The sequence below is a fragment of the Rhinatrema bivittatum genome, chromosome 2 (genome assembly GCF_901001135.1).
Source record: "Rhinatrema bivittatum chromosome 2, aRhiBiv1.1, whole genome shotgun sequence".
Classification (NCBI taxonomy): domain Eukaryota; kingdom Metazoa; phylum Chordata; class Amphibia; order Gymnophiona; family Rhinatrematidae; genus Rhinatrema; species Rhinatrema bivittatum.
Window position 1 is genome coordinate 812,875,112 of NC_042616.1, and position 26,738 is coordinate 812,901,849.

Consider the following 26,738-nt stretch of genomic DNA (forward strand, 5'->3'; position numbering starts at 1 on the left):
CCACGACCACCTTCGGGATCCTCAGCAATTCCAGGGAGTCCTCCATTAAGGGATAAAGCTGGCCATCACTTTGCTCATCTTCAGGCCAGCATCAGGGGAGTCCCACTCCCAGTTTTCACCAGCTTTCGGATCTTCTTGGGCAACGGAAGAGCGATAGTGGTTCCCCTCAGCCCATCCAGGACTGGGTTAACACCCACGATATCCGACTTCTTGAGTGACCTTCACTCCTAATTCCTCTAGCACCTGTGGGATGAGGGGGCGCAGTTCATCCCTTTCAAAAAGCCGCACTACCCGCTGATCATCCTCCCTCAGGGACTGGGAACTCGTCGGGATCAGGGTCATCTTTTGTCCCATCTGCATCAGAGGTTGGCAGCGAATCCAAGTCAGCTCCTGCATCAAGGGGGTCCAATTGGTACTGATCCGAGTCCTCACCGTCTCTGGTACCTGTCTCTGCAGCCGCACGGCGCAAACCCAAGCGCAGAAGAATATCACCAGTCCCTCGAGAAGCCACTTTAGACTTTTTAGCTGTGGGGGCATGCAGGCAATCCCCTGCCTGCCTTCTTCCTCCACTTCTCTTAGCCAGGTAGGCCTTATGGAGAAGGAGAATAAAATCCCCCAATTCATCTTTCCCCAGTCCCGGGGGACTGTCAGCCACCTCCCCCTCCCCCTTCTGAGGCATCCTGCCTGACCAGGGAAAGAGCGGGGGGGGGGGAGGGGAAGAATCGCCTGACGACCCTGCGGTCTCCTGCAATGCCTCCCTGGTGGCAATGGGAATAGACCCTTCTGACCTCCTGCCGTGATTTCCTGCGCGGCTCGAGAGGCCTTCCTGCCTCGAAACGCACGCTAGACAGAGGGAACGCGAGTTCAAACCCACTGCCACCGTGCCACATGCACGAAAGGCGGCCATTTTAGGTTTTTGGCAAAATGTCTCCCAATCATGTCCCGCGGCACTCCCCGACGAGGCCTCCCACACAGCAACATGTGCCGAACTCGGGCCACTGAGCCACTGCCGGAAACGGATGCAAACCCCTACGGGGAGTTCCCGGGAACGCTAGAGTCCAGTCGGCCCCACCAGAGCACAGGACTACACAAGGAATGAGGCACTGCAGTTCCCTCCTGGCACCAGCGTTGCAATTGACCGTGAACCCCTGGAGCCCCGGGTTAACAGCCAGGTGACCGCCGCTCAGTCCTACACCTCCTGGCCCTGGCCAACAGCTCCCGCTGACTAGGCCCTCCCTGCAGAAGTTCCTGCTAAGCTCTGCTCTTCTGCTTCTTGTACGCTACTGTTCTGTTTTTTTTTGTTTGTTTGTTTTTTTAAACAAGGAACTTAAAAAAAAACTTTATTAAGCGGCTACTTCCCTGTCCAGAGGAAGAAGGCCGAGAGGGAGCCAGAACCCCTGGCTATCGGACCTTCTGGTACGCTGCGGACAAACTCAGTCAGGGGTATCCAACCCCCCCACCGTCGGCCTGGCTCCACCTGAGGGATGGCCCATGAAGATGCCTAACACCTCAGGGAACATTTGTGATCTGGAACCTAAAACTACTATAAAACAAAAAATCTTTCCTTTTTTTGTTTTAACTAATTAACAGCCTGCAGGTGCAGCTCTACCATCTGCTGGAGTCAGAGAAATACTGAGGGTCCTGCAGGTGGCACTCTCAGTTAAGAAGCAGTGCCTCAAAGTTTTGTTCTCTGACTCCATCTGCTGGAAAGGATGAATAACCACTGGTCTGGACTGATCTGGGTATGTTCAGGAACTCCTCCTGCCCCTTACCTTTGGCTACCAGCACTCTCTCTGATCTCTCCCTGCCTCTTATCTTGGATACAACATCTCAGCGGTCTTCATTCCTGCCTGCCCCCATTCTCCCTCCCCGTACTCCTAGTCTGAATGCCAACACTCTCTATGACCCTGCCAAAGCCTTACTTTAGACCCCTTGCTCTCTCTGGCTCCATCTGCCCTTAGCTCAACATCTGAGCAATTTTTCACCTTTTCTGTGCCAGAAGAACGCCTCCCATGGTAGAGCCCGCAATGGAAGATGTCATTCCTACCATCCCATTCCAGAAACCGAGTTCCGCAGGTGACATCCCGTGGTCCAGCAGGAAGAGTGGAAACATACTTGTAGCTCCATGCTCCCCTTCAAAGAAAAGAGACAAAAATCAACAGCATAAGTGGGAGAAAATTCTCAGCTTCCAGCAGATCTTCTGTACCCACAGACCTCGCAGACCCAAAACCTCACTAAGTAAAGCTCTTGGCATTACCTATGATCGGGCTGCACACCCTGGCCTGTGCTGAGGCGGGAGGCTTGCACTAGGGTGGGCAGCTGGGCATTAAGTGCTGATACTAAGGGTCAATTTCCCAAAAACACCCAGTTCTTCTCTTAGGCGGCCAGATTTTGGCTTCCTAAATTTAGGGAAATTTCAGCCACATTGAGGCTCTTTCATTTTTGGCTGAATATTCACCTAAATCTAGACAGCCTGATATCCTTTCCTTAAATGTGGGCAACTAAGTGAGGTGCCTAGAGCTGAAACTCAGTGCTTGGCACCTAAATTCCCTGCCCTACCACCACCCACTTTTTGGTTGCTTCAAGTGAGGCCTCAGGGAATTTTCCAAAGGGCCAATTTAGGAACCCAACTCTCAAAGTTAAGTGTGTATCCCCTTTGAAAAAAGACCCCTAACTGTGCCACTACAGGTTGGTACCAGCAAAGAGACCAAGACAGGACTTCCCAAACCTGTCCTAGAGACCTGCCGGTCAGTCAGGCTTTCAGGAGAGCCACAATGAATATCCATGAGATAAATCTGCACGCACTGGGTCTCCGATGTCTGCTAATTTACCTCCAAAAAACAAAGCGGAAGCCGATCCAATAAGCTGGTCTCCTGCTGTGTTTAAGAATGACGATCTAAATACGGGGGAGGAGTTTACCTATAACAACAGATTCACAATCATGCCGGAGTACCAGCCTGTGGCTCCGTATGAATAAAACAATATAAGCGGGGTTCACTATATCTACAGCACTGAGCCCTTAACACCAAGTTGCTCTTTCAAGATTAAGAAACTGTGATGACTGCTCACTGAATCTCATGTAATTGAAGAAACATTTGACAATAGCCCCTGAGGCAGCTCCTGGGAGAGCGAAACTCGGCCAGAGTCAGGCTAGTTTCAATAAAGGCTTCTTTTACACCGATCATCTTTTGTCTCTTCGCTTACCTGCTAATTTACCTCCTGCATATTCATTATGGATATCCTGGAAAGCCAACTAGCTGAGGGGTCCCCAGGATAGGTTTAGGAAGCCTTGGACCAAGGACTGGATGAGAATAAAGCCTAAAATCACCTCTCACCCCTTCAGGTTGCCCCATCAGCAGCAAGTGACCTAGTAAAATAGTGCATGATGACAGATAAAGACCAATTGTTCCAGGCCAGAGGCAGTGCCATGCACTGCCAAGCAGAAGATCTGCATTTGATTTCCTGCTCAGGTTTTCTGTTCTCCAGGTCAGCCGAGGGATGGTATGCTATAAAAGTAGTGTAAACAGCCCCTGGGAGGTGAAGGGAATCCCAACGATGATGACACCTGGAGACCATTTAGGACTCATAATTGTAGGGTTCTGTAAGGAGCCCTGGTGTGTGGCCCCCAGCCAAGGACTGGTACTGCAATCACTGGGCTAAGGTGGGAGGAGGATATAACATAGGGGAAAATTACTCCAGAGAGTTGTGAATGAAGATGTTTGGCACTGTGCACCACTAGATTCTGTTCCTGATTGGAGCCGAAAACCCAAAGAAAGAGGAGGAAACTGCAGTGCCAAAGAAAAGATCAATTGCCCATGCAGTCTACCTCATTACTCCCATCCGTACTGCTAAGGGTGCATCCCAGCTGCCAGCCGTAGAAGCTGGGCCGCTTGTAGGATCTGGCTCTTTCTCCAAGTCACTTTGTATTCTTTTCCTCTTTGATTCTCCTCCTTGCCAGGTGGATGAAGATACAAGATGCCAATCTTAATCTAACATTCCCTCCCCCCACCCTACAGCCTTTCTATCCAGTTTTGTAATAATCTTAACCAGCTTCCTCGGATCCCATTGCCACTATCAAAATGCCAGCACCAAGCTGCTTGATTTAAGTCACATCAGCAATGTCAGGCCCAGACTTCTACATAGGCATGCTAGGAATTTTTGGGGGCAACTGGAGGTGGAGAAACTGGAGGACCATGGGCACACGTGGCTAGCAGCACTAGAGATTGGAGGGATGGAACCAACAGTGCCTAGGGAAAGCTGACAGCTAAATCTATCTCTGAGCAGTTCAACTCTGGTCAAAGCAAACTTGAGATACACACTTTAGGGATGTGCAGTCATTTGAAATGAAAATGAAAAATGGGTCAAATGATCCTGTTTTCATTTCATTTCAAAAGAACCAAAATCTTTTTCATGAAAACAGAATTTGTGAATTTTTTGATTTTGGGAAATGGTGAGCCCTATTAACAAATAGGGCTCACTGTTACCAAAATGGACCTTCAGCGGGACCAGGCCTGGGTCTAGTCCCGTCACCAAGACCCAAAGCTGGGTCCAGTTGCCAAGGCCCAGTCCTAAGCCCAAGGACTAAGCCTGGGTCCAATGCCAGGGCCTGGCAGAGGCCAGATCCTGTTGCCGAAGCTGGGGCCTAGGCCAAGTCCTGAAGCCTAGATTAAAAATTCCAGGCCAGGCCTTCCTCCATCTACTAAAATTGATGTCCTCTGCCTTGAGGACATGCCACAATGACACCACTGTGGCACCTTCTTCCAGAGTGGACAGCACAGTTCTGTTGTACGATCATTACTGCAGCACATCCTAGAGTGGTGGATATCTTTTTCATTGATGGAAGAAGAAAGAAGATGGTGGAAGGCCTGGGCGGTAACAGGGCCTGGGCCCAGGACTCAATGATGGGGCCTTTTTCAGCTGGGCACCAGCATCATGCCTCAGTGACAGGACCTGGCATCAGGTCAAACTCCAGCATTGGGCCTGGGCCTAGGCTTAGGCTTAGGACCAGGGACAGGCCTCAGCCTCAGAGGAGCCCTGGTGTTGGACCTAGGTCTAGATGATGGGACCTCGCCCAGGGACAAGCCTCAAAGTCAGGCTTAAGCCTCTTAGGTGGCCCTGAGTCAGACCCAAGCCCAGGCACTGGTGACCAGGGTCAGGCCCAGGCATCAGGACTTGTCCCAGTCCTGGGTCTTAGTGATGGGACCCAGCCTCGGGCCTGACCTTGGTGACAGTGTAGGGCATTGTCCCCGGCCCATTTTTTCTTTTTCAGTGTGGTCAATGGGGGAACAATGTAAAACAAATGGAACGAAAGAACAAATATTTGTTTCTCTCTAGACAAACCTACAAATGAGTGTTCCGTTTGAAATGAATGAAATTATAAACCAAATTTGTAGACCTTACACATCCCTAATGCCCTTATTTGTAAGCTGAGTTGTACTACTTTACTTTTTTTTTTTTAATTTTTTAATACCACCTCTACCTTTGCCAGCCCAAAGGATGGAATACTCACCCAGCTTGTAGATTAAGACAAAACCAAGGGTCCAGAGGGTTCCTGGGACAAGGAACATCATCTTCAGTATTTCCAAACGCTTCAAGGTTTTGTTCTTGTATTTCACTTTCGTGATAAAGACGTTCGCAGTGATCATAAAGTCCGGTGCTGACAAAGTGTACAGGGTGGCTAGGAAGTACACAGTAGCCAACAGAAGGAAAAGATTGCTCCACCCAAAGATATGCATGACAGTCAGGAATCCCCCGCCTGCCAGGACTGAGCCCAGCTTGTACCCCACCACCTGGATGGTGTTCCCATACCCTAGCTCCTTCCGGTTCAGGATGATCACTGCTAACCCATCCACGGCAATGTCCTGGACAGAAGCCAAAAGGTTCATCAGCAGCAGTACAATAGCCAGTAACAGGAAGTTCTCGTCTGGGGACAGAGCTGTGCAGACCAGGCAGGTCATCCCCAGGCCACACATACTCAGGAGGAGCCAGGTTCTCTTCGTCCAATGCTGATCCACAAAAGGGGCCCAAAGGACCTTCAGGAGCCAGGGGAGATACAGAACTTTGGTCAAACTGATGTGGGTAAAGGAGAGGCCCACACCCCGCAGGTAGATAGGCAACAAACTGGACTGCAATCCATAAGGCATACCCTGCACCAAGTACAGGACCCCAAGCAATTTGTACTTCATTGTTCCACACGCAGTGATGTGTCCAGGAGCAACTGCCGAAAGTTCAACCTCTGGCACTGCAAACCAACACCACATATAAATTACAAGAACAAGGAAGAATACAATGACCTGTGTATATTACAAAGAGCAGAAAGTGAGTAATTAGTAGGTCGCTTTGAAGCCAACACAGACCTCTAGTAGCCCTAACAGTCTCTGAAGGATATGATAGCTTTCAGAGGGCCACACAAAAGATTTTGTGGGCAAGCTTTTTGGAGCAAATTCCCCCCAAAAAAGCAATCCTGCCATTCCACTGCATGGGTCTCCCCTACTAAGAACTAGCCATACCCTCTCCCCCTCAAACAGGCACACCGCCCCCTCCTAGATGCCGGCACCAGGAGGCATTCGCGAAGCTGATCTCGTGCTGATCTCGCATATCGTAAACTGTGAAACTGCTCGCTATGCTGGCATTCGGGAGGGAGCGGCGTGCCGGTCAAGGGGACTTTGTGTGTCTCATGCCAAGGTTGTCTCCACTTGAAATCCATGAGCTCTTGAGGCCAACAGCTCCCATCTGCAGATCTGAAGAAACAGGCGGATTACAGTATCCTTTTTGTGGTCCTTTAAAGGGGGATCACAACCTCCTTTAAAAGCAGCAAGTGCATTTTTAAGGAGGGTGAGAAAGCAAAAAGAAATTAGACAAAAAGCAAAAACATCAAAAAGCAAGAAAGGCCTATAGAGAAACAGATATGCAAACAAGATTAAGGAAAAACCAGAAAGGAAGAGACAGTCAGATGGAATAAATCAATATACAAGTGCTGCGCTGAAAAGCTCCAAGAAACCAGGAGTCAACAAGAAGCAAAACAAAAGTGACAGAGGACCAAGCAAAAAATATCATAGTTCAGGAGGCAGCAAAGAGAGGGGCTCGAGCAGAACAGCCAATTCACTCAAAGTACTGGGCTAGCTGTGGGATTTCGCCTCTCCCTTTTCGAACCAGTTAGGATGATATAACAGGAGAAATTCCAACATTTTGAAAAGCAAATGTTGCTTACCTGTAACAGGTGTTCTCACAGGACAGCAGGATGTTAGTCCTCACATATAGGTGATATCATAGGATGGAGCCCAATCACGGAACACTTTTGTCAAAGTTTCCAGAACTTTGACTGGCACCTACTGGGCATGCCCAGCATGGCACTAACCCTGCAGCCAGCAGGGGTCCCCCCTTCAGTCTTGTTTAAAGCTACTAGAAGTGTCGAAAAATAAAATAAGAAAACGAACCCAACACTGCAGGGTGGCGGGCGGGTTTCATGAGGGCTAACATCCTGCTGTCCTGTGAGAACACCTGTTACCTCCCGACTGACACGCCTCTACTGAACTTAACAACCATGACCCCCCCCCTCATCCCCGCCCCCTCCCACATCCTGTCCCCCTTCCTCCCACCCCCCCCTCCTCCTCTTCCCATTTCAACAGCCCCATCCTCCTCCTCCCATTTCAACAGCCCCATCCTCCTCCTACCCCTCCATATCCGCCCTCTTACCTGTCACTTTGTGAATAAAGAACCTATTTTTCTTCTACCCTCCTAAGAATTACCTCCCCTTACCCGCCCATATTCCAATCACCTTTTCTCTTCTACTCTCCTTATTAGTTTATCACGTAACACCTGATAAACCACCTATCCCAAGTTGAACAGTTGTCATAATGTTTATCTATTCTAATCTATAGTAAAGCTAAATAATGTTTATCTATGCTTATCTATTCTAAATTATTGTAAAGCCTGTTGCTACGTTACGTTACAATGTGAAGCGGGGTGATGTTTTTAACGTGCCCCGGTATATAAAAAATTCTTAAATAAATAAATACAGGTAAGCAACATTTGCTTTCTCACAGGATAAGCAGGATGGTAGTCCTCACATATGGGTGAGTACCGAGCTGAGGATGTCCGAGAAATGCACCAAATGTACCTAAGATGTGCAATAGGCAAAGGACTGGGGTGGAATTTGATAGACGGCATCCTGAACCCTAACGGGCAAGGGAAAGGGTGTTGGTACGTCAAGTTGTAAAAAGGTTGCGCAAGACAGATTGGCCGAAGATGGAATCTTGTCTTCCGGCCTTGTCTAAACAATAATGGTCTGTAAAGGTATAGAGATAACTCCAGGTAGCAGCCCTGCAGATGTCAGGAAGCAGCACCGAGCGTAGGCGTGCTACTGAAGTCGCCATGGCCCTGACAGTGTGCTTTAACACGGTCTTGAAGCGGAATGCCTGCTTGCTGATAGCAAACGGATATGCAGTCCGCTAACCAGGAGGAGAGAGTGTGCCCCAATTTGATGGAATGGAAAGAAACAAATAATTGAGTGCTTTCCCTGTGGGCAGCTGTATGGTCTAGGTAGAACGCTAGAGCCCGTTTACAATCAAGGGTATGCAGAGCCTGTTCTCCTGGATTGGAGTAGGGCCTGGGAAAGAAGGTAGGTAGTATAATGGATTGATTAATGTGAAACTCCGATACTACCTTAGGTAAGAACTTAGGGTGAGTGCGGAGTACTGCCCGGTCCTGCAGAAGTTTGGTGTAAGGCAGATAGGTAACTAGGGCCTGTAACTCACTAACTTTGCGAGTGGATGTGATTGCCAAAAGAAAAATTACTTTCCATGTGAGATAGCGAAGATCACAGGATTGGAGAGGCTCGAATGGTGGTTTCATGAGCCGACCCAAAACCAGATTGAGTTCCCAAGAAGGGGTTGGAGGACGCAGTGGAGGCTTGAGGTGAAGCAAGCCTTTCAGAAAACGTGTTACGAGGGGTTGTACCGAAATAGGAACGTCCCAGACACCTTTATGGAAGGCGGCCACCACACTGACATGCATTCTGATGGAGGAAGTTTTTAGACCTGATTCTGATAAGTGCAAGAGATAGTCTAGAAACTTCGTGGTGGAACAGGTACAATTCTGGTCGCCGCATCTCAAAAAAGATATAATTGCAATGGAGAAGGTACAGAGAAGGGCTACCAAAATGATAAGGGGAATGGAACAACTCCCCTATGAGGAAAGACTAAAGAGGTTAGGACTTTTCAGCTTGGAGAAGAGACGACTGAGGGGGGGATATGATAGAGGTGTTTAAAATCATGAGAGGTCTAGAACGGGTAGATGTGAATCGGTTATTTACTCTTCCGGATAGTAGAAAGACTAGGGGGCACTCCATGAAGTTAGCATGGGGCACATTTAAAACTAATCGGAGAAAGTTCTTTTTTACTCAACGCACAATTAAACTCTGGAATTTGTTGCCAGAGGATGTGGTTAGTGCAGTTAGTATAGCTGTGTTTAAAAAAGGATTGGATGAGTTCTTGGAGGAGAAGTCCATTACCTGCTATTAAGTTCACTTAGAGAATAGCCACTGCCATTAGCAATGGTAACATGGAATAGACTTAGTTTTTGGGTACTTGCCAGTTTCTTATGGCCTGGATTGGCCACTGTTGGAAACAGGATGCTGGGCTTGATGGACCCTTGGTCTGACCCAGTATGGCATTTTCTTATGTTCTTATGATCAAGGGATTGAGAAGAACATCATGACTTAAACCTGTTCCATTTGTAGAGGTAAGACTTTCTCGTGGAAGGCTTCCGTGAAGCAATCAGGACACTGGAAACTGGCTCCGAAAGGTTAAGTGGCTGAAGAATCAACCTTTCAGCATCCAGGCCGTCAGGGACAAAGCTTGAAGATTGGGGTGGCGCAGGCACCCGTCGTTCTGAGTGATCAGAAGCTGGTCCGTTCCCAAGGGAATGTGCCTGCGAATGGAGAGATCCTGAAGTATTGGAAACCACACTTGGCGAGGCCAGTGAGGTGCTATCAGGATCATGCTTCCCTTGTCTGGACGTAACTTCACGAAAGTCTTCAAGAGAAGTGGAAGTGGAGGAAATGCATATAGGAGACCTGTTGCCCATGAGAGGCAGAACGCATCTCTTGGCTGAGAGTGTTGGCTGCGAATGAGAGAGCAAACGTTCTCTAGTTTGCGGTTTTGAGGTGACGAAGAGGTCTATACAAGGATAACCCCAACATTGGAATAGTGAGTCCGCTACTGTGGGGTTAAGGGACCACTCGGGCGGATGGAAAGCGCGACTTAGGTTGTCTGCCAACACAGTCCACTCCCGGCAAGTAGGTGGCCCTGAGGTACATCAAATGGTAGCGGGCCTCTGCCCATATCTGTGCAGCTTCCTGACACAGTAGATAGGAGCCCGTCCCTTCCTGTTTGTTGATGTACCACATGGCCACCTGGTTGTCCGTCTGAATCAGGATGACCTGATTGGAAAGGCGATCCTGAAAGACCCTGAGAGCATATCTGATTGCTCGCAGCTCCAGGAAATTGATTTGGTGTTTGGCTTCCTCTGGAGACCAAGCTCCTTGTGTCTGCAAATCGGCGACATGGGCTCCCCAGCCGAGGTTGGAAGCATCGATGGTGAGAATTATTTGAGGGTCTGGAGCCTGGAAGGGTAGGTCTTGGAGGAAATTGATCTGATTTTAACACCAGGCTAGAGACTGACGGAGTGAGTCGGTGATGTGGACAGTGGTCGATAGAGGTTGGATGGACTGAGTCCATTGTGACCTCAGAGTCCACTGCATGACTCTCATGGCCAAGCAGGCCATTGGGGTAACCTGCACTGAGGACGCCATGTGCCCCAGCAGGATGAGGAAGTGGCGTGCAGTCGTGCGGTGCTAAGACTGTAGGCTGGTGTGCGAGAGAGATGAGAGTGAGAGCTCGCTGTCGAGGCAGAAATGCCTTTGCCTGCAAGGTGTCCAAGTCTGCCCCTATGAATGATAAAGTTTGAGATTGAACTAAGGATTTCGCATAGTTGACGAGAAATCCTAGCAAAATCGGAGTGTGTAAAGTAAGACGTAGGGACGACAGAACAGCTTGCTGAGTGGGAGCCCTGATCAACCAATCGTCTAGATAGGGGTTGACGTGAACACCTTGAGTCCTGAGGAAGGCTGCTACTACTACGAGGCACTTGGTGAAGACTTGTGGTGCAGATGCCAGGCTGAATGGTAGCACTCGCTACTGATAGTGCTTGGGGCCTAACAGAAATCTCAGGAACCTGCGATGAGATGGAGTTATCGCAATGTGTGTGTACGCATCTTGGAGATCGAGAGAGCAGCCAATCTCCTTTTTGCAGAAGAGGAAGGAGGGAATCCAAGGTTACCATCTTGAACGTTTCTCGGTGGAGGTACTTGTTGAGGGCACGTAGGTCCAGAATTGGACGAATGCCGCCTGATTTTTGGGGGATTAGAAAGTACCGGGAATAGAATCCTAAGCCTTGTTGGGAATAGGGCACTTGCTCTATTGCTCTAGACTGGAGGAGGAGGGAGACCCCCTGCTCCAGGAGTAGTGAGTGGTCGGATGTTCTCCACATCGGTAGAGGTGGGGAGTCCAGTGGGATGAAGAGAAAGTTCAGGTGATAACCCTGAGAAATTATGGCAAGGACCCATTGGTCTGAGGTGATTGTATGCCACCTGTTGTTGAAATGGTACAATCGACCTCCCACTGGTATCTGAGGCAGTGGAAACTGGCTGCTGCTCTCTATGCAGGAGTCAAAAGCCAGAAGCAAGGCCCAGCTGAGGAGCTGCTTATGGCTTTTGCTTACGAGGTTGACAAGACTGGGCCTTTTGGAAAGGTCTCAAGGAACGAGTTCTAGACGGTGGTGGATAGGACTTCTTTGGACGGAAGAATGACTTTTTAGTATCCTTCCTGAAAGGCTGTTTGGAGGAATACTCAGACGGCATCAGAGAGAGCTGGCAAAGGGTCTCATGATGGTCCTGAGTTCCGCCACCATCCACGGAATCTGTTCGCCAAACAGATTGTCTCCTATGCAGGGCAGATCAGATAATCTGTCTTGTACTTCAGGGCGCAAGTCCGAAGACTTGAGCCAGGCCCATCTTCCTGCCGAAATAGCAGTTGCAGATACCCTGGAAGCAGTGTCGAAGATATCGTAAGAGGATCTTATTTCATGCTTCCCTGCCTCGAAACCTTTGTGTACCAGGGTTTGAAGCTGTTCCTGGAATTGCTGAGGCATGGACTCTGCAAAGTCCTGTATCTGCTTGAATAAGACCCTATTGTACTGGGTCATATACAGCTGGTAGGAGGCGATCCGAGAGATAAGCATTGATCCCTGGAAGACACGCCGGCCAGTGGCATCCAGGAATTTCTGTTCCTTACCTGGGGGAAAGGAAGAGTGGGGTTTTGATCTTTTTGCCTTCTTTTGAGCAGATTCTACAACCACAGATTGGTGATCCAGCTGAGGTTTCTGGAATCCTGGGGCTGACTGGACCAAATAAGTGGTATCAGCTTTTCTGTTGACTGGAGGAACAGAACCAGGGTGTTCCCAGTTCTATTTGAGGAGATTCAAAAGAACCTGGTGAATAGGGATGGAGGTTATTTCTTTGGGAGCATCCAGGAATTGTAACAGCTCCATCATTTGGTGCCTATCATTTTGCTCAGTCTGTAATTGGAAGGGAACCAATTCAGACATTTCCTTCACAAAATTTATGAAGGACAAGTCCTCTGGAGGAGAATGCTTCCTACTTTCAGTAGGAGAAGGTGGCGATGGTAAATCATTGGTGTCTTGAGATGAATCGTCAGTCCAGGTGTCATAGGGATCAGCATCTGTCCCTGTAGGAACCTGAGAAGGACGGGACGATGGTATTCCTGAAGGTCCTGGTCCAGCATCTGAAGGCATCAAGGGAAGTACTGGAGGCACCGATGAAGGCATCAAGGGCATCGATGGATGGATCAGTGGCACCGATGGGCGCATAGGCATCGATGGTTGAGGCATCGGAAGGACTCCCGATGGAGGAATGCGGAACGATGTTTCCCCTCCCGATGACAGGGTAAGCGGGGAAGGCACTGGAGCCATCGGTGACCCAGGATCCATCTGTGGAAAAGCAGCTATGAGTGCTTCCATCTTCAAGAGCAGTGGTGCCAATGCTGCCGGAATGGGATCGATGGTCGGTTCAACGACCAGCACCGATTTCGGCGCCGGGGGACCTTGGAGTCTGTGCATCGCCTTATCGATGGCCTCCTGAACCATCCGGTCCAGTTCTTCACGGACACCTGGAGCAAGCAGACCCGGCTCCGGAAGGGAAGAAGGAGGCAGAGGCATAACCGGAGGGACCACAGTTAAAGGCGGAGTCGTGGCTCCCGATACCCGTCCCGGGTGAGGGTTGCCTCGGTGACCCGGTCGCAGAAAGAGTCTGTGCCTTTTCTGGATGGGTTTCTTCGATGGCGGCTCGGACGATGGCGAGGTCGAAGATTTTCCTTCCTCGATGGTCTGAGACTTGCGATGTCGATGCCGATGTTTTTCTCTATGATCCCCTCGGTCCTGAGGGGGAGTAGAGATAGTTGAAGGCCGAGAAGTTGTCGACGCCGGACGGTCACCGGCCGGTGGCCAATACTGGCGCGAAGTGGACGGTGCCGGTTCAGACGACGTCAATGCAATAGACGGCGGAGTTTGAGAACGGAAGAGAAGTTCCATTTTCTCCATTCTAGCCTTACAACCTTTTGGTGTCATTAAGGCACATTTGGTGCAAGTCAGGACATCATGCTCGCACCTGAGACACATTACACAGACTTTATGCGGGTCTGTTATGGACATGGTGCGAGTACAGTCCGGGCACCGACAGAACCCCGATGCTATGGCCTTTGAAAAATTTAGCCGCGGTACGGTCAACGGCCAGTAGGCTGCGAGGGCCAAACTCGACGGGAATCGACCGAAAACAGGTAAAAACTTTCCAGAGTACCATGGAGTCAAAAATTCGAAGGAGGCACCCCTGTGTGGTATGAAAATTTTTAGTAATTCCGTGAGGAAAATTCCTGTCAGGAATCTCTGTGGAGCTCCTTAACCTGCGTGGCTACTGCTGCGCGGAAAAAAGTAGACTGAAGGGGGGGACCCCTGCTGGCTGGGTTTAGTATGTTTTCACAAAACCTACATTCTAGCCCCAATATACAATCCCTACCTGACCAACACAACTTACAAGAAGTCCGCAGCCTGGGCGTTATTAATGACAAACAATTAACCCTAAAAAAATGTATTACCTCCACCGTCAAAAATGGTTTCTATAAACTTCACACATTGAAAAGGATCAAATCTCTCCTACACCCACAAGACTTCCGGACTCTACTACAAGCTACTATATTATCGAAATTGGACTACTGCAATTCCATTTTACTAGGCCTCCCAAAAAATTCTCTTCAACCACTACAGATGCTACAAAATGCAGCTGCTCGCTTGCTTATGAACACACACCGCCACGAACACATCACTCCAGCTCTACAATTCCTCCACTGGCTTCCGATCTCATCGAGGATATTATTCAAAACTCTTACTCTTATGCACAAATCATTATATAACCAAGATATGCATTGGCTCACTGATCATTTTACATTCTATACATCAGACAGACCGATAAGAAAAATACACCAAGCTAAACTTTGTATCCCATCGCTCAAACATATAAAATATGCATCTATGAGAGAACGATCATTCACGATTGCTGGAATCAACATTTGGAACAAAATGCCCACAGATCTGCGCCAAGAGCCCTGCTACAAGAAATTTAAACAGAACCTGAAAACATGGCTGTTTAAACAAGCCTACAATTTATGAACACTTCCCCTGCTAATCATGACTTCTATAACACATATCCAATAACATCTATCCATACCACTCAGTTTCTTTCAATATCGTCAAACACACCCTATATACTTGCAAGACTCTTACTATTGCAAAGAATAATATTATCTTCTAACCTGTATTATCTTCTAACCTGTATATTAATGCCTGACTCTCAAGCAATCTCCATCGCCCGTTCCTTATTCCAATATTGTAAATGTGTATTATAATGTTAATTAGTTTATAATTTTTAATTTTATCCGATATGTACAATTCTATAATTGCTAGATCGTATAGATTGTTGCTAATTTTTAACTTGTACTTTCTATGGTAAAATTTCTTTTACCGGCCTATCTTCCTTCCAGCTTGTTGCAAGCTTCCAAGTTCTCTCCCCTTGTTGATTGTAATTTTTGACTTATTCCTACTTATTGTTATCTTTCGTTTACGTGGATTTGTTACTCTTGTTGTTTTTCCCTTTTGTTAATCTGTAAACCGATCCGATATGGTAATTTACTATGAAGGTCGGTATAAAAAACTGTTAAATAAATAAAATAAATAAATAATTTAATATTCATTGTAAACTGATGTGGATTGTAAAGCTTGTTGAAGCTATTTTAGCCAAAAGATCTTCATTCAAAAATTGGAAGAAGGATCCAACAGAAGAAAATAGGATAAAGCATAAACATTGGCAAGTTAAATGTAAGACATTGATAAGACAGGCTAAGAGAGAATTTGAAAAGAAGTTGGCTGTAGAGGCAAAAACTCACAGTAAAAACATTTTTAAATATATCCGAAGCAGAAAGCCTGTGAGAGAGTCAGTTGGACAGTTATTTATTTATTTATTTATTTATTATTTTTATTATACCGAGTTTCATGATCGGAATCACATCAACCCGGTTTACAATTAACAATGTGAGTAAAGACAGAGAGTAACAAAGTAAAGAACATTTCCCAATACAACAACAAATATAGTATGAAACTTAACAAATATTATAACAATTTTTTGGATGTGAGAAAGTTACAAAAAACATGGAAAAATAACTTGGATATGAAAGGGAAGGAATTGTAGAACGACTATTAGCATTTTAACCAGCTGTATCAATTAATAAATATGTATAATATTATAAAATATAAAATATAGGTGTGTAGGAAAATGATCAGATATGATATTGTTGTGAAGTATAATAAAAATTTGGTGGTTGTGAAGTATAATAAAATTTGGTGTTGTGAAGTATAATAAAAATTTGGTGTTGTGAAGTATAATAAAAATTTGGTGGTTAGATGATCGAGGGGTTAAAGGGGCACTTAGAGAAGATAAGGCCATCGCGGAAAGATTAAATGATTTCTTTGCTTCGGTGTTTACTGAAGAGGATGTTGGGGAGGTACCCGTAATGGAAAAGGTTTTCATGGGTAATGATTCAGATGGACTGAATCAAATCACGGTGAACCTAGAAGATGTGGTAGGCCTGATTGACAAACTGAAGAGTAGTAAATCACCTGGACCGGATGGTATACACCCCAGAGTTCTGAAGGAACTAAAAAATGAAATTTCAGACCTATTAGTAAAAATTTGTAACTTATCATTAAAATCATCCATTGTACCTGAAGACTGGGGGATAGCAAATGTAACCCCAATATTTAAAAAGGGCTCCAGGGGCGATCCAGGAAACTACAGACCGGTTAGCCTGACTTCAGTGCCAGGAAAAATAGTGGAAAGTGTTCTAAACATCAAAATCACAGAATATATAGAAAGACATGGTTTAATGGAACAAAGTCAGCATGGCTTTACCCAGGGCAAGTCTTGCCTCACAAATCTGCTTCACTTTTTTGAAGGAGTTAATAAACATGTGGATAAAGGTGAACCGGTAGATATAGTATACTTGGATTTTCAGAAGGCGTTTGACAAAGTTCCTCATGAGAGGCTTCTAGGAAAAGTAAAAAGTCATGGGATAGGTGGCGATGTCCTTTCGTGGATTGCAAACTGGCTAAAAGACAGGAAACAGAGAGTAGGATTAAATGGGCAATTTTCTCAGTGGAAGGGAGTGGACAGTGGAGTGCCTCAGGGAGCTGTATTGGGACCCTTACTGTTCAATATATTTATAAATGATCTGGAAAGAAATACGACGAGTGAGATAATCAAATTTGCAGATGACACAAAATTGTTCAGAGTAGTTAAATCACAAGCAGATTGTGGTAAATTGCAGGAAGACCTTGTGAGACTGGAAAATTGGGCATCCAAATGGCAGATGAAATTTAATGTGGATAAGTGCAAGGTGATGCATATAGGGAAAAATAACCCATGCTATAATTACACAATGTTGGGTTCCATATTAGGTGCTACAACCCAAGAAAGAGATCTAGGTGTCATAGTGGATAACACATTGAAATCGTCGGTACAGTGTGCTGCGGCAGTCAAAAAAGCAAACAGAATGTTGGGAATTATTAGAAAAGGAATGGTGAATACAACGGAAAATGTCATAATGCCTCTGTATCGCTCCATGGTGAGACCGCACCTTGAATACTGTGTACAATTCTGGTCGCCGCATCTCAAAAAAGATATAATTGTGATGGAGAAGGTACAGAGAAGGGCTACCAGAATGATAAGGGGAATGGAACAACTCCCCTATGAGGAAAGACTAAAGAGGTTAGGACTTTTCAGCTTGGAGAAGAGACGACTGAGGGGGGATATGATAGAGGTGTTTAAAATCATGAGAGGTCTAGAACGGGTAGATGTGAATCGGTTATTTACTCTTTCGGATAGTAGAAAGACTAGGGGGCACTCCATGAAGTTAGCATGGGGCACATTTAAAACTAATTGGAGAAAGTTCTTTTTTACTCAACGCACAATTAAACTCTGGAATTTGTTGCCAGAGAATGTGGCTAGTGCAGTTAGTATAGCTGTGTTTAAAAAAGGATTGGATAAGTTCTTGGAGGAGAAGTCCATTACCTGCTATTAAGTTCACTTAGAGAATAGCCACTGCCATTAGCAATGGTTACATGGAATAGACTTAGTTTTTGGGTACTTGCCAGGTTCTTATGGCCTGGATTGGCCACTGTTGGAAACAGGATGCTGGGCTTGATGGACCCTTGGTCTGACCCAGTATGGCATTTTCTTATGTTCTTATGCTAATTTAATGTTCTCTGTAAACCGAGGTGATGTTTCCCAACGTGCAGCGGTATATAAAAAAACCCTTAATTAAATAATTAAATAAATAAATAAATAAATAAATAAATAAATAAATAAATAGTGCCATGCTGGGTAGGTGCCAGTCAAAGTTCTAGAAACTTTGACAAAAGTGTTCCGTGATTGGGCTCCATCCTATGATGTCACCCATATATGAGGACTACCATCCTGCTTGTCCTGTGAGAAAAGTAGATATAAATACCCAGGAAAGGCTAAGTACCACTAACAACCTGCAATTGACAGTAAGAGAAGAAACTGATAGATGAGATGTCATAATGCCAGAGTACATAAGAACATAAGAAGTTGCCATACTGGATCAGACCAAGGCCCATCAAAGCCCAGCATCCTGTTTCCAACAGTGGCCAATCCAGGCTACCTGGCAAGTACCCAAACATTAAATAGATCCCAAACTACTAATGCCAGTAATAGCAGTGGCTATTCCCTAAGTCATTTTGGTTGATCAGTTTATGGACTTCTCCTCCAGGAAAAAGCAAGTTTACTTACTGTAAACCAGAGCTTTCCAAACGTTAGTGTGTCGCCTGCAGTGTGCAGATGTGTCGCACACCGCGCCATCAACTCCAATATGAGTTTGGGCTTTTCTTTTCTAGTGATTCACTTTTTTTTTTTCCAGTTCATGGGTTGCTTATTATTGGGCGATTTTTGCTGTCAATCACGTTTTTTTGGACATGGTGGGTAGGACTTGAGCCCAGCTGTCTGTGTCATTGGCTGCTGCTGCCGATGAGGCCTGGCCACGAGGAGTTCTGACTGCAAGCGTCTGGTGATCATGGAAGGTGTTATGCAGCATGGCAGACTTGAACCGTGAAGGGAGTGAAGCACTTAACTGGTAACAATCAAAAAGAAGAGGTATATGAGTGTGGGGGCCTGACATGTGCTTGGGCTTGTTTTTTTGGAAAATAGCGCTTGGAATATTATATATTTTTAATATAAATGAAAGGTTTTCATGAGATAGGTTGTGTCATGAAACATTTTATTTATGTATATATTTAAGGAAACATACATAAATTGTCAAAATACTTTTCGTTCGTTTAACCTCTGGTTTGCTAGTAGACTGAATTACCATATCATGAAATTATGTTTGTCTAAAAAGTGTGTCACCAACATGAAAAGTTTGGAGAGCTTCACAAGAGTCTTCAAGAGAAGAGGAAGTGGAGGGAATGCATAAAGCAGACCGGCTGCCCATGAGAGGAAGAATGCATCTCTGGGCTGAAAGCGCTCGCTCCGAATGAGGGAGCAGTAATTGTCCACCTTGTGGTTCTGAGGGGACGCAAAGAGGTCTATTTGGGGATGACCCCATTGCTGGAAGAGAGAGGTCGCTACAGAGGGATTGAGAGCTTCCACTCGTGCAGTTGGAAGACATGACTCAGTTTGTCTGCCAAGACATTGTGCACTCCCGGCAAATAAGTGGCCCTGAGTTACATCGAGTGGGAGAGCGCTTCCGCCCAAATCTGCGCAGCTTCCTGACACAGAAGGAAGGAGCCTGTGCCTCCCTGCTTGTTGATGTACCACATGGCCACCTGGTTGTCCGTCTGAATCAGGATGACGTGATTTGATAGGAAAATCCTGAAAAGCTCTGAGAGCATATCGCATCGCTCGAAGCTCCAGGAAATTTATCTGGTGTTTGGCTTCCTCTGGAGACCAAAATCCTTGTGACTGCAGATCGTTCACATGAGCTCCCCAGCCGAGGTTGGAAGCGTCGGTGGTGAGAATGAGTTGAGGATCTGGCAGGTGAAAAGGCAGTCCCTGGAGGAGATTGTTCTGATCTTTCCACCGGGCGAGAGACAGACGGAGTGCGTCTGTGATGTGGACAATGGTTGACAGAGGCTGAGTCGCTTGAATCCATTGTGACCTAAGAGTCCAATGCATGACTCTCATGACCAGGCGGGCCATTGGTGTGAGATGGACTGAGGATGCCATGTGTCCGAGAAGGACAAGGAATTGTCGAGCTGTTGCTGTATACTGAGACTACAACTGATGAGCGAGGGACACGAGGGTTTGCACTTGTTGTTGAGGTAGAAAGGCTTTTGCCTGTAAGGTGTCCAAGTCTGCCCCAATGAACGATAAGGTTTGAGATGGGACTAAATAGGATTTCTCGTAACTGACGAGAAATCCTAGAGAAATTAGAGTGTGTAGGGTCAAATCCAGGGACGATCGAGCAGCTTGCTGAGTTGGGGCCCTGATTAACCAGTCATCTAGATAGGGGTAGACGTGAACACCTTCTTTCCTGAGAAAGGCTGTGACAACCACGAGACATTTGGTAAAGACTCGTGGTGCCGATGCTAGGCCGAATGGAAGCACCCGGTATGGATAGTGCTTTGGGCCTACTAAAAACCTGAGGTACTTGCGATGAACTGGAGCTATCGCAATGTGGGTGTACGCATCCCGGAGGTCCAGAGAGCAGAGCCAGTCTCCTCTTTGTAGAAGAGGTAGAAGCGAGCCCAAGGTTACCATCTTGAACCTTTCCCCCTAGAGGTACTTGTTGAGGGCACGTAGATCCAGAATTGGACGAAGCCCCCCGGATTTTTTGGGGATCAAAAAGTACCGGGAATAGAACCCTAGGCTTTGTTGCGGAAGAGGGATGGGTTCTATTGCTCTTAACTGGAGAAGAAGGGAAACCTCCTGCTCCAGAAGGACAGAGTGGTCGGTTACTCTCCACGCTTATAGAGGTGGTGATTCCGGTGGAAGAGCAAGAAAGTTCAGGTGGTAACCGTGAGCAATGATTGCTAGCACCCATTGGTCGGTTGTGATTGATTGCCACATGCCGTGAAAGTGGCACAATCGATCTCCCACTGGTATGCCTGGCAGAGGAATCAGGCTGCTGCTCTCCATGGGAAAGTCAAAAACCTGAAGCAGGCCCCAGCTAGGGAGCTGCTTGTGGCTTTTGCTTCCGGGGCTGGCGAGGCTGAGATTTTTGATAAGGCCTCGTAACTCGGGACCTTGTTGGTGGAGGACAGTACTTCCTTGGGAGGAAGAATGACTTCTTAGAGTCCTTCTTGAAGGGCTGTCTAGAAGGGAAGTCAGAAGGTACCGATGAGAGCTGTTTGAGGGTCTCATGATGGTCCTTTAATTCAGCCACTATTTGCTGAAACTGTTCACCGAACAGATTATCTCCTATACAGGGCAGGTCAGACAGCCTGTCTTGTACTTCTGGGCGAAGGTCAGAAGACTTGAGCCAGGCCCAGCGTCTTGCCAAAATGGCAGTTGCAGACACTCTAGTGGAGGTGTCGAAGATGTCGTAAGCTGTTCTTATCTCATGCTTTCCTGCCTCAAACCCTTGTTGACAAGGGTTTGAAGATGTTCTTGAAATTGGTCAGGCAAGGTTTCAGAGAAGTCCTGTATTTGCTTGAAAATGACCCTGTTGTATTGGGTCATGTAGAGCTGGTAAGAAGCAATCCTAGAGATGAGCATGGCCCCTTGGAACACTCGACGACCAATATTGTCGAGGAACTTGTGTTCCTTGACAGGAGGGGTAGAGGACTGTGGTTTTGTCCTTTTTGCTTTCTTTTGAGCCGATTCCACCACAACTGAGTGGTGGTCGAGCTGAGATTTTTGAAAGCCAGGGGCTGACTGTACCAGATAAGTAATGTCAGCCTGTGTACTGGGGCAATGGATCCAGGGTTTTCCCAGTTCTTTTTGAGGAGGTCAAGAAGAACTTGATGAATGGGAATAGAAGTGATCACTTTAGGGGCATCCAGGAATTGGAGAAGCTCCATCAATTGGTGCCTATCATCTTGCTCCGTCTGAAGCTGGAAAGGGACCAATTCTGACATTTCCTTCACAAAATTAATGAAAGAGAGGTCCTCTGGAGGAGAACGCTTTCTACTTTCAGTAGGAGAAGGAGGTGAAGGTAAATCATCGGTGTCTGTGGAAGTATCATCACCCCAGGTGTCATAAGGATCAGCAGGCTGACCTGTAGGACGAGAAGGGGGTTGGATAACCGAAGGGCCCGGCTGAGGCTCTGAGAAAATCGAAGGAATCACTGGGGGCACCGTGGACGCCCTGGGGGCATCGGTGCCGGCATCAAAGGCATCGATGGCGCCGATGTGCGTATCGCTCCCGATGAATGAATCGGTGGCGAGGGATGACATGGCATCGATGGCTGAGGCAATACCCCTGAAGGAGGAATGCGAAATGGTGTTTCTCCTCCCAATGAAGCTGTCATCGGGGAGCGCACCGGGGCCATCGGAGACCCGGGAATTACCGGTGGAAGGGCAGTCATGAGCGCCTCCATCCGGAATAGCAGCGGTGCTAGTGCTGCTGGAATCGGGTCGGTGACCGGTTCCACTCTCGGTGCCAGTGTCAGAGGAACCTGGAGTCATTGCATCGCCTTGTCGATGGCCTCCTGGACCAGCCGGTCCAGTTCTTCCCGGAGACCTGGGGCAATCAGTTCCGGCTCCGTGATGGAAGAGGGAGGCTGAGGCACAGTCGGAGGGACCACCTTTACAGGCAGAATCACGACTCCCAAACCCCGATCGGGTGAGGGTGGCCTCGATGTTCCGGTCGCAGGAGTGGTCGGTGCCGTTCCTGGACGGGGCTTCTTCGATGGTGGCTCGGACAGTGGCGAGATTGATGATTTCGCTCCCTCGACGGTCCGAGACTTACGATGCCGATGTTTCTCCCTTCGATCCCCTCGATCTTGAGGGGGAGAAACAGGAGTCGATGGCTGTGAAGCCGTCGATGGCGGGCAGTCACCGGACGGTTGTCGATGGTGGTGTGACTTCAACGGTGCCGGTTCCGATGATGTCAATGCGATGGACGGCGTCGGGGTGTGAGCACGGTAAAGGAGTCCCATCTTCTCCATTCTGGCTTTGCGACCTTTTGGTGTCATAAGGGCACATTTAGTGCAAGTCAGGACATCATGCTCACGGCCTAAACACATTACACAGACTCCATGAGGGTCTGTGATGGACGTGGTGCCAGTACAGTCCGGGCACCGATGAAAACCCGACGCCATGGCCATAGAAAAAATCGAGCCGTGGTACGGTCGACGGCCAGTAGGCCGCGAGGGCCAAACTCGACGGTAATAGACAAAAAACGGTGAAAAGCTTACCAGAGTACCGCGGCCTGAGAAAAGTTAGAGGACTGAAGGGGGACCCCTGCTGGCTGCAGGGTTAGTGCCATGCTGGGCATGCCCAGTAGGGGCCAGTCAAAGTTCTGGAAACTTTGACAGAAGTTTTCCGTGATTGGGCTCCATCCTGATGATGTCACCCATATGTGAGGACTACCATTCTGCTTGTCCTGTGAGAATAAATGATCTCGAGGATTGTGGACGGTCCTCGGGCAGGCGATGTACCGCATTCTCACCGAGGGACTTAATGATCTGGTGATTTGATTCAGATCGACTGAATCAAATCACGGTGAACCTAGAAGATGTGGTAGGCCTGATTGAAAAACTGAAGAGTAGTAAATCACCTGGACCGGATGGTATACACCCCAGAGTTCTGAAGGAACTAAAAAATGAAATTTCAGACCTATTAGTAAAAATCTGTAACCTATCATTAAAATCATCCATTTTACCTGAAGACTGGAGGATAGCAAATGTAACCCCAATATTTAAAAAGGGCTCCAGGGGCGATCTGGGAAACTACAGAACAGTTAGCCTGACTCTAGTAATAGGAAAAATAGTGGAAAGTGTTCTAAACATCAAAATCACAGAACATATAGAAAGACATGGTTTAATGGAACAAAGTCAGCATGGCTTTACCCAGGGCAAGTCTTGCCTCACAAATCTGCTTCACTTTTTTGAAGGAGTTAATAAACATGTGGATAAAGGTGAACTGGTAGATGTAGTATACTTGGATTTTCAGAAGGCATTTGACAAAGTTCCTCATGAGAGGCTTCTAGGAAAAGTAAAAAGTCATGGGATAGGTGGCGATGTCCTTTCGTGGATTGCAAACTGGCTAAAAGACAGGAAACAGAGTAGGATTAAATGGACAATTTTCTCAGTGGAAGGGCGTGGACAGTGGAGTGCCTCAGGGATCTGTATTGGAACCCTTACTTTTCAATATATTTATAAATGTATAAATGATCTGGAAAGAAATACGAGTGAGATAATCAAATTTGCAGATGACAAAATTGATCAGAGTAGTTAAAATCACAAGCAGATTGTGAGAAATTGCAGGAAGACTTGGTGAGACTGGAAAATTGGGCATCCAAATGGCAGATGAAATTTAATGTGGATAAGTGCAAGGTGATGCATATAGGGAAAAATAACCCATGCCATATTTACACAATGTTGGGTTCCATATTAGGTGCTACAACCCAAGAAAGAGATCTAGGCGTCATAGTGGATAACACACTGAAATCGTCGGTTCAGTGTGCTGCGGCAGTCAAAAAAGCAAACAGAATGTTGGGAATTATTAGAAAGGGAATGGTGAATAAAACAGAAAATGTCATAATGCCTCTGTATCACTCCATGGTGAGACCGCACCTTGAATACTGTGTACAATTCTGGTCGCCGCATCTCAAAAAAGATATAATTGTGATGGAGAAGGTACAGAGAAGGGCTACCAAAATGATAAGGGGAATGGAACAACTCCCCTATGAGGAAAGACTAAAGAGGTTAGGACTTTTCAGCTTGGAGAAGAGTCGGCTGAGGGGGGATATGATAGAGATGTTTAAAATTATGAGAGGTCTAGAACAGGTAGATGTGAATCAGTTATTTACTCTTTCGGATAGTAGAAAGACTAGGGGTAACTCCATGAAGTTAGAATGGGGCACATTTAAAACTAATTGGAGAAAGTTCTTTTTTACTCAACGCACAATAAAACTTAAATTAAAATTAAAATTAAATTAAATTAAATGGTAACATGGAATAGACTTAGTTTTTGGGTACTTGCCAGTTTCTTATGGCCTGGATTGGCCACTGTTGGAAACAGGATGCTGGGCTTGATGGACCCTTGGTCTGACCCAATATGGCATTTTCATATGTTCTTAGATCCTCCCCGAAAAGAAATTTACCCTTAAAGGGAAGAGATCCCAGGCTGGACTTGGAGGAGGAATTAGCCAACCAGTTGCGAAGCCAGAGAAGACATCTCACCGCTACCACCGAAACCATGGATCTTGCCAGTACGCGTAGAAGAACATACAAGGCATCCGCTCCGAAGGCTATGACAGCCTCTAGGCAGTCCTCCTGGCTTGCTTCCTCTGGTGGTAGGTCCTGAGAAGTAAGGAGTTGCTGAACCCAGCGGAAGCCCTCTCTCTGCGCCAGTGAACTACAAATGGCCGCTCGGACTCCCAAAGCAGAAACCTCAAATACCCTTTTGAGATAGACTTCCAGCTTCCTGTCCTATAGATCCCACAGGGCCGTGCCTCCCATAACCGGGATAGATGTCCGCTTAGTAACTGCAGACACCGTGGAGTCCACCTTCGGAACCTTAAGAAGATCCAGGAAGTCTTCGGGAAGAGGATATAGCTTTTCCATTGCTCTGCTGACCTTAAGCGAGGCCTCGGGTGTATCCCATTCCCTGGCCAATAGCTGTAGGAAGGTGGGATGGGTGGGGAAGGCCCTGGACCGAGGGCGTAGACCCGCTAGGACTGGGTCCCCCTTCTTGCTCAAGGAGGCGGCGACCGGGGTGGAGGGCCCTGGAGGATCCTGGGGAGGCTCGAAGTCCAGCTCCTGTAGAATATGAGGAATGAGTGCATCCAACTCGTCCTTCTGAAAAATCCGGAGCACCCTCGGGTCATCGCCTTCCATCTGTGCAGCGAGCAGGGGATCATCCTGGCTAGGCAGGGGGTCATCCCCAGCCTGATCCGGGGCTGGGCCACCCCCTCCTGCCGGTGGGAGGGCGAAACGTACCCTGGAGGTCCCATGGGTGGCCCCTGGTGCCCCCCCCCCACTGGGTCCTGGACCCCCGGGGGAGTATCCGCTGCCCTGGGAACTTTGAGTGGGGGGGGGTCCCGTTGTGGGATCCATAGCCTGGCCCAGCCTTGCCAGGTAGGCATTGTGCATGAGCAAAATAAAGTCCGCAGAGAAGGGAGGAGGACCCAGGGGGTCAGAGTAGCAGAGTCTCCCGACTGTAGCTGGGGTCCCAATGGCAGAACTGGAGTCAAAATCGGCGGTGGGATATCCAAAAAATCCTCCCTGTCTTTCCCTGATGGCTCCTGCATGCGAGTCTGCAAAGCCAAGATGGCAGTCGTTCCCACGCGAAGCGGCAATGGGGCCTGGCCCCTGCTCCCGAAGGCGCGCTGGATCGCATGAAAAAGGACGTCCCGGCAGCTGAAAAGTGCCCTCCCCACCAGGGAGGCACCGTGCGCGCACCTCCTCGTGGGATAACCGCGATCCCGGTTCCCCGCACACCGAGCAACGAGAGGCCCTTGGCATGCTGACGCTCGGAGTGGAAGGGGGGGGGGAATCTAGAGCCGCTGTTCAGCTGGGACAATGCCGTGGGGAGTGGGAAAACACGTCCGCTTCAGCAGAGGAATATGACGTCTCTGCTGCAGCAGCCCCGGGGAATGCGCGTCTCGGGGCCGAAGCGAGGGGGGGGGGGGTTTGAAACCTCCAACATCCACCCCCAAGACGCGAAATCAAGGTACCTAGGAGAGAGAATTTTTTTTTTTTAAACAAAATTCACAATAAACAACCCCAGAAACTTACCCCATCGGAGAGAGAACTGAGAAAGGGAGAGAAGCTAAGACAGAACTGTCTGCAGGCCAATAGGCACTCCCTATGCTTTTTTTTTTTTTTTAAATAACTTGATCCATCCTAAGCACAAACACAAGAGAAGAAATA

At 47.5% G+C, this 26,738-nt stretch overlaps 1 protein-coding gene across 6 annotated transcripts in view; it reads right to left on the reverse strand.

Moving 5' to 3' along the window:
* Positions 1-26,738, reverse strand: part of MFSD3 (major facilitator superfamily domain containing 3) — a 113,492-nt gene that overhangs the window by 62,416 nt on the left and 24,338 nt on the right. For all 6 annotated transcript variants that reach the window (XR_003854966.1, XM_029592242.1, XM_029592245.1 and 3 more), the window contains 2 exons: positions 5,510-6,241; positions 1,986-2,133 (listed from right to left, as the gene is read on the reverse strand). Coding sequence is in view for 5 of the 6 variants with exons in the window: in XM_029592242.1 (XP_029448102.1) it covers positions 1,986-2,133; positions 5,510-6,185 (824 nt within the window). In the remaining variant the exon portion in view is untranslated. The remainder of the gene's footprint in view (positions 1-1,985; positions 2,134-5,509; positions 6,242-26,738) is intronic.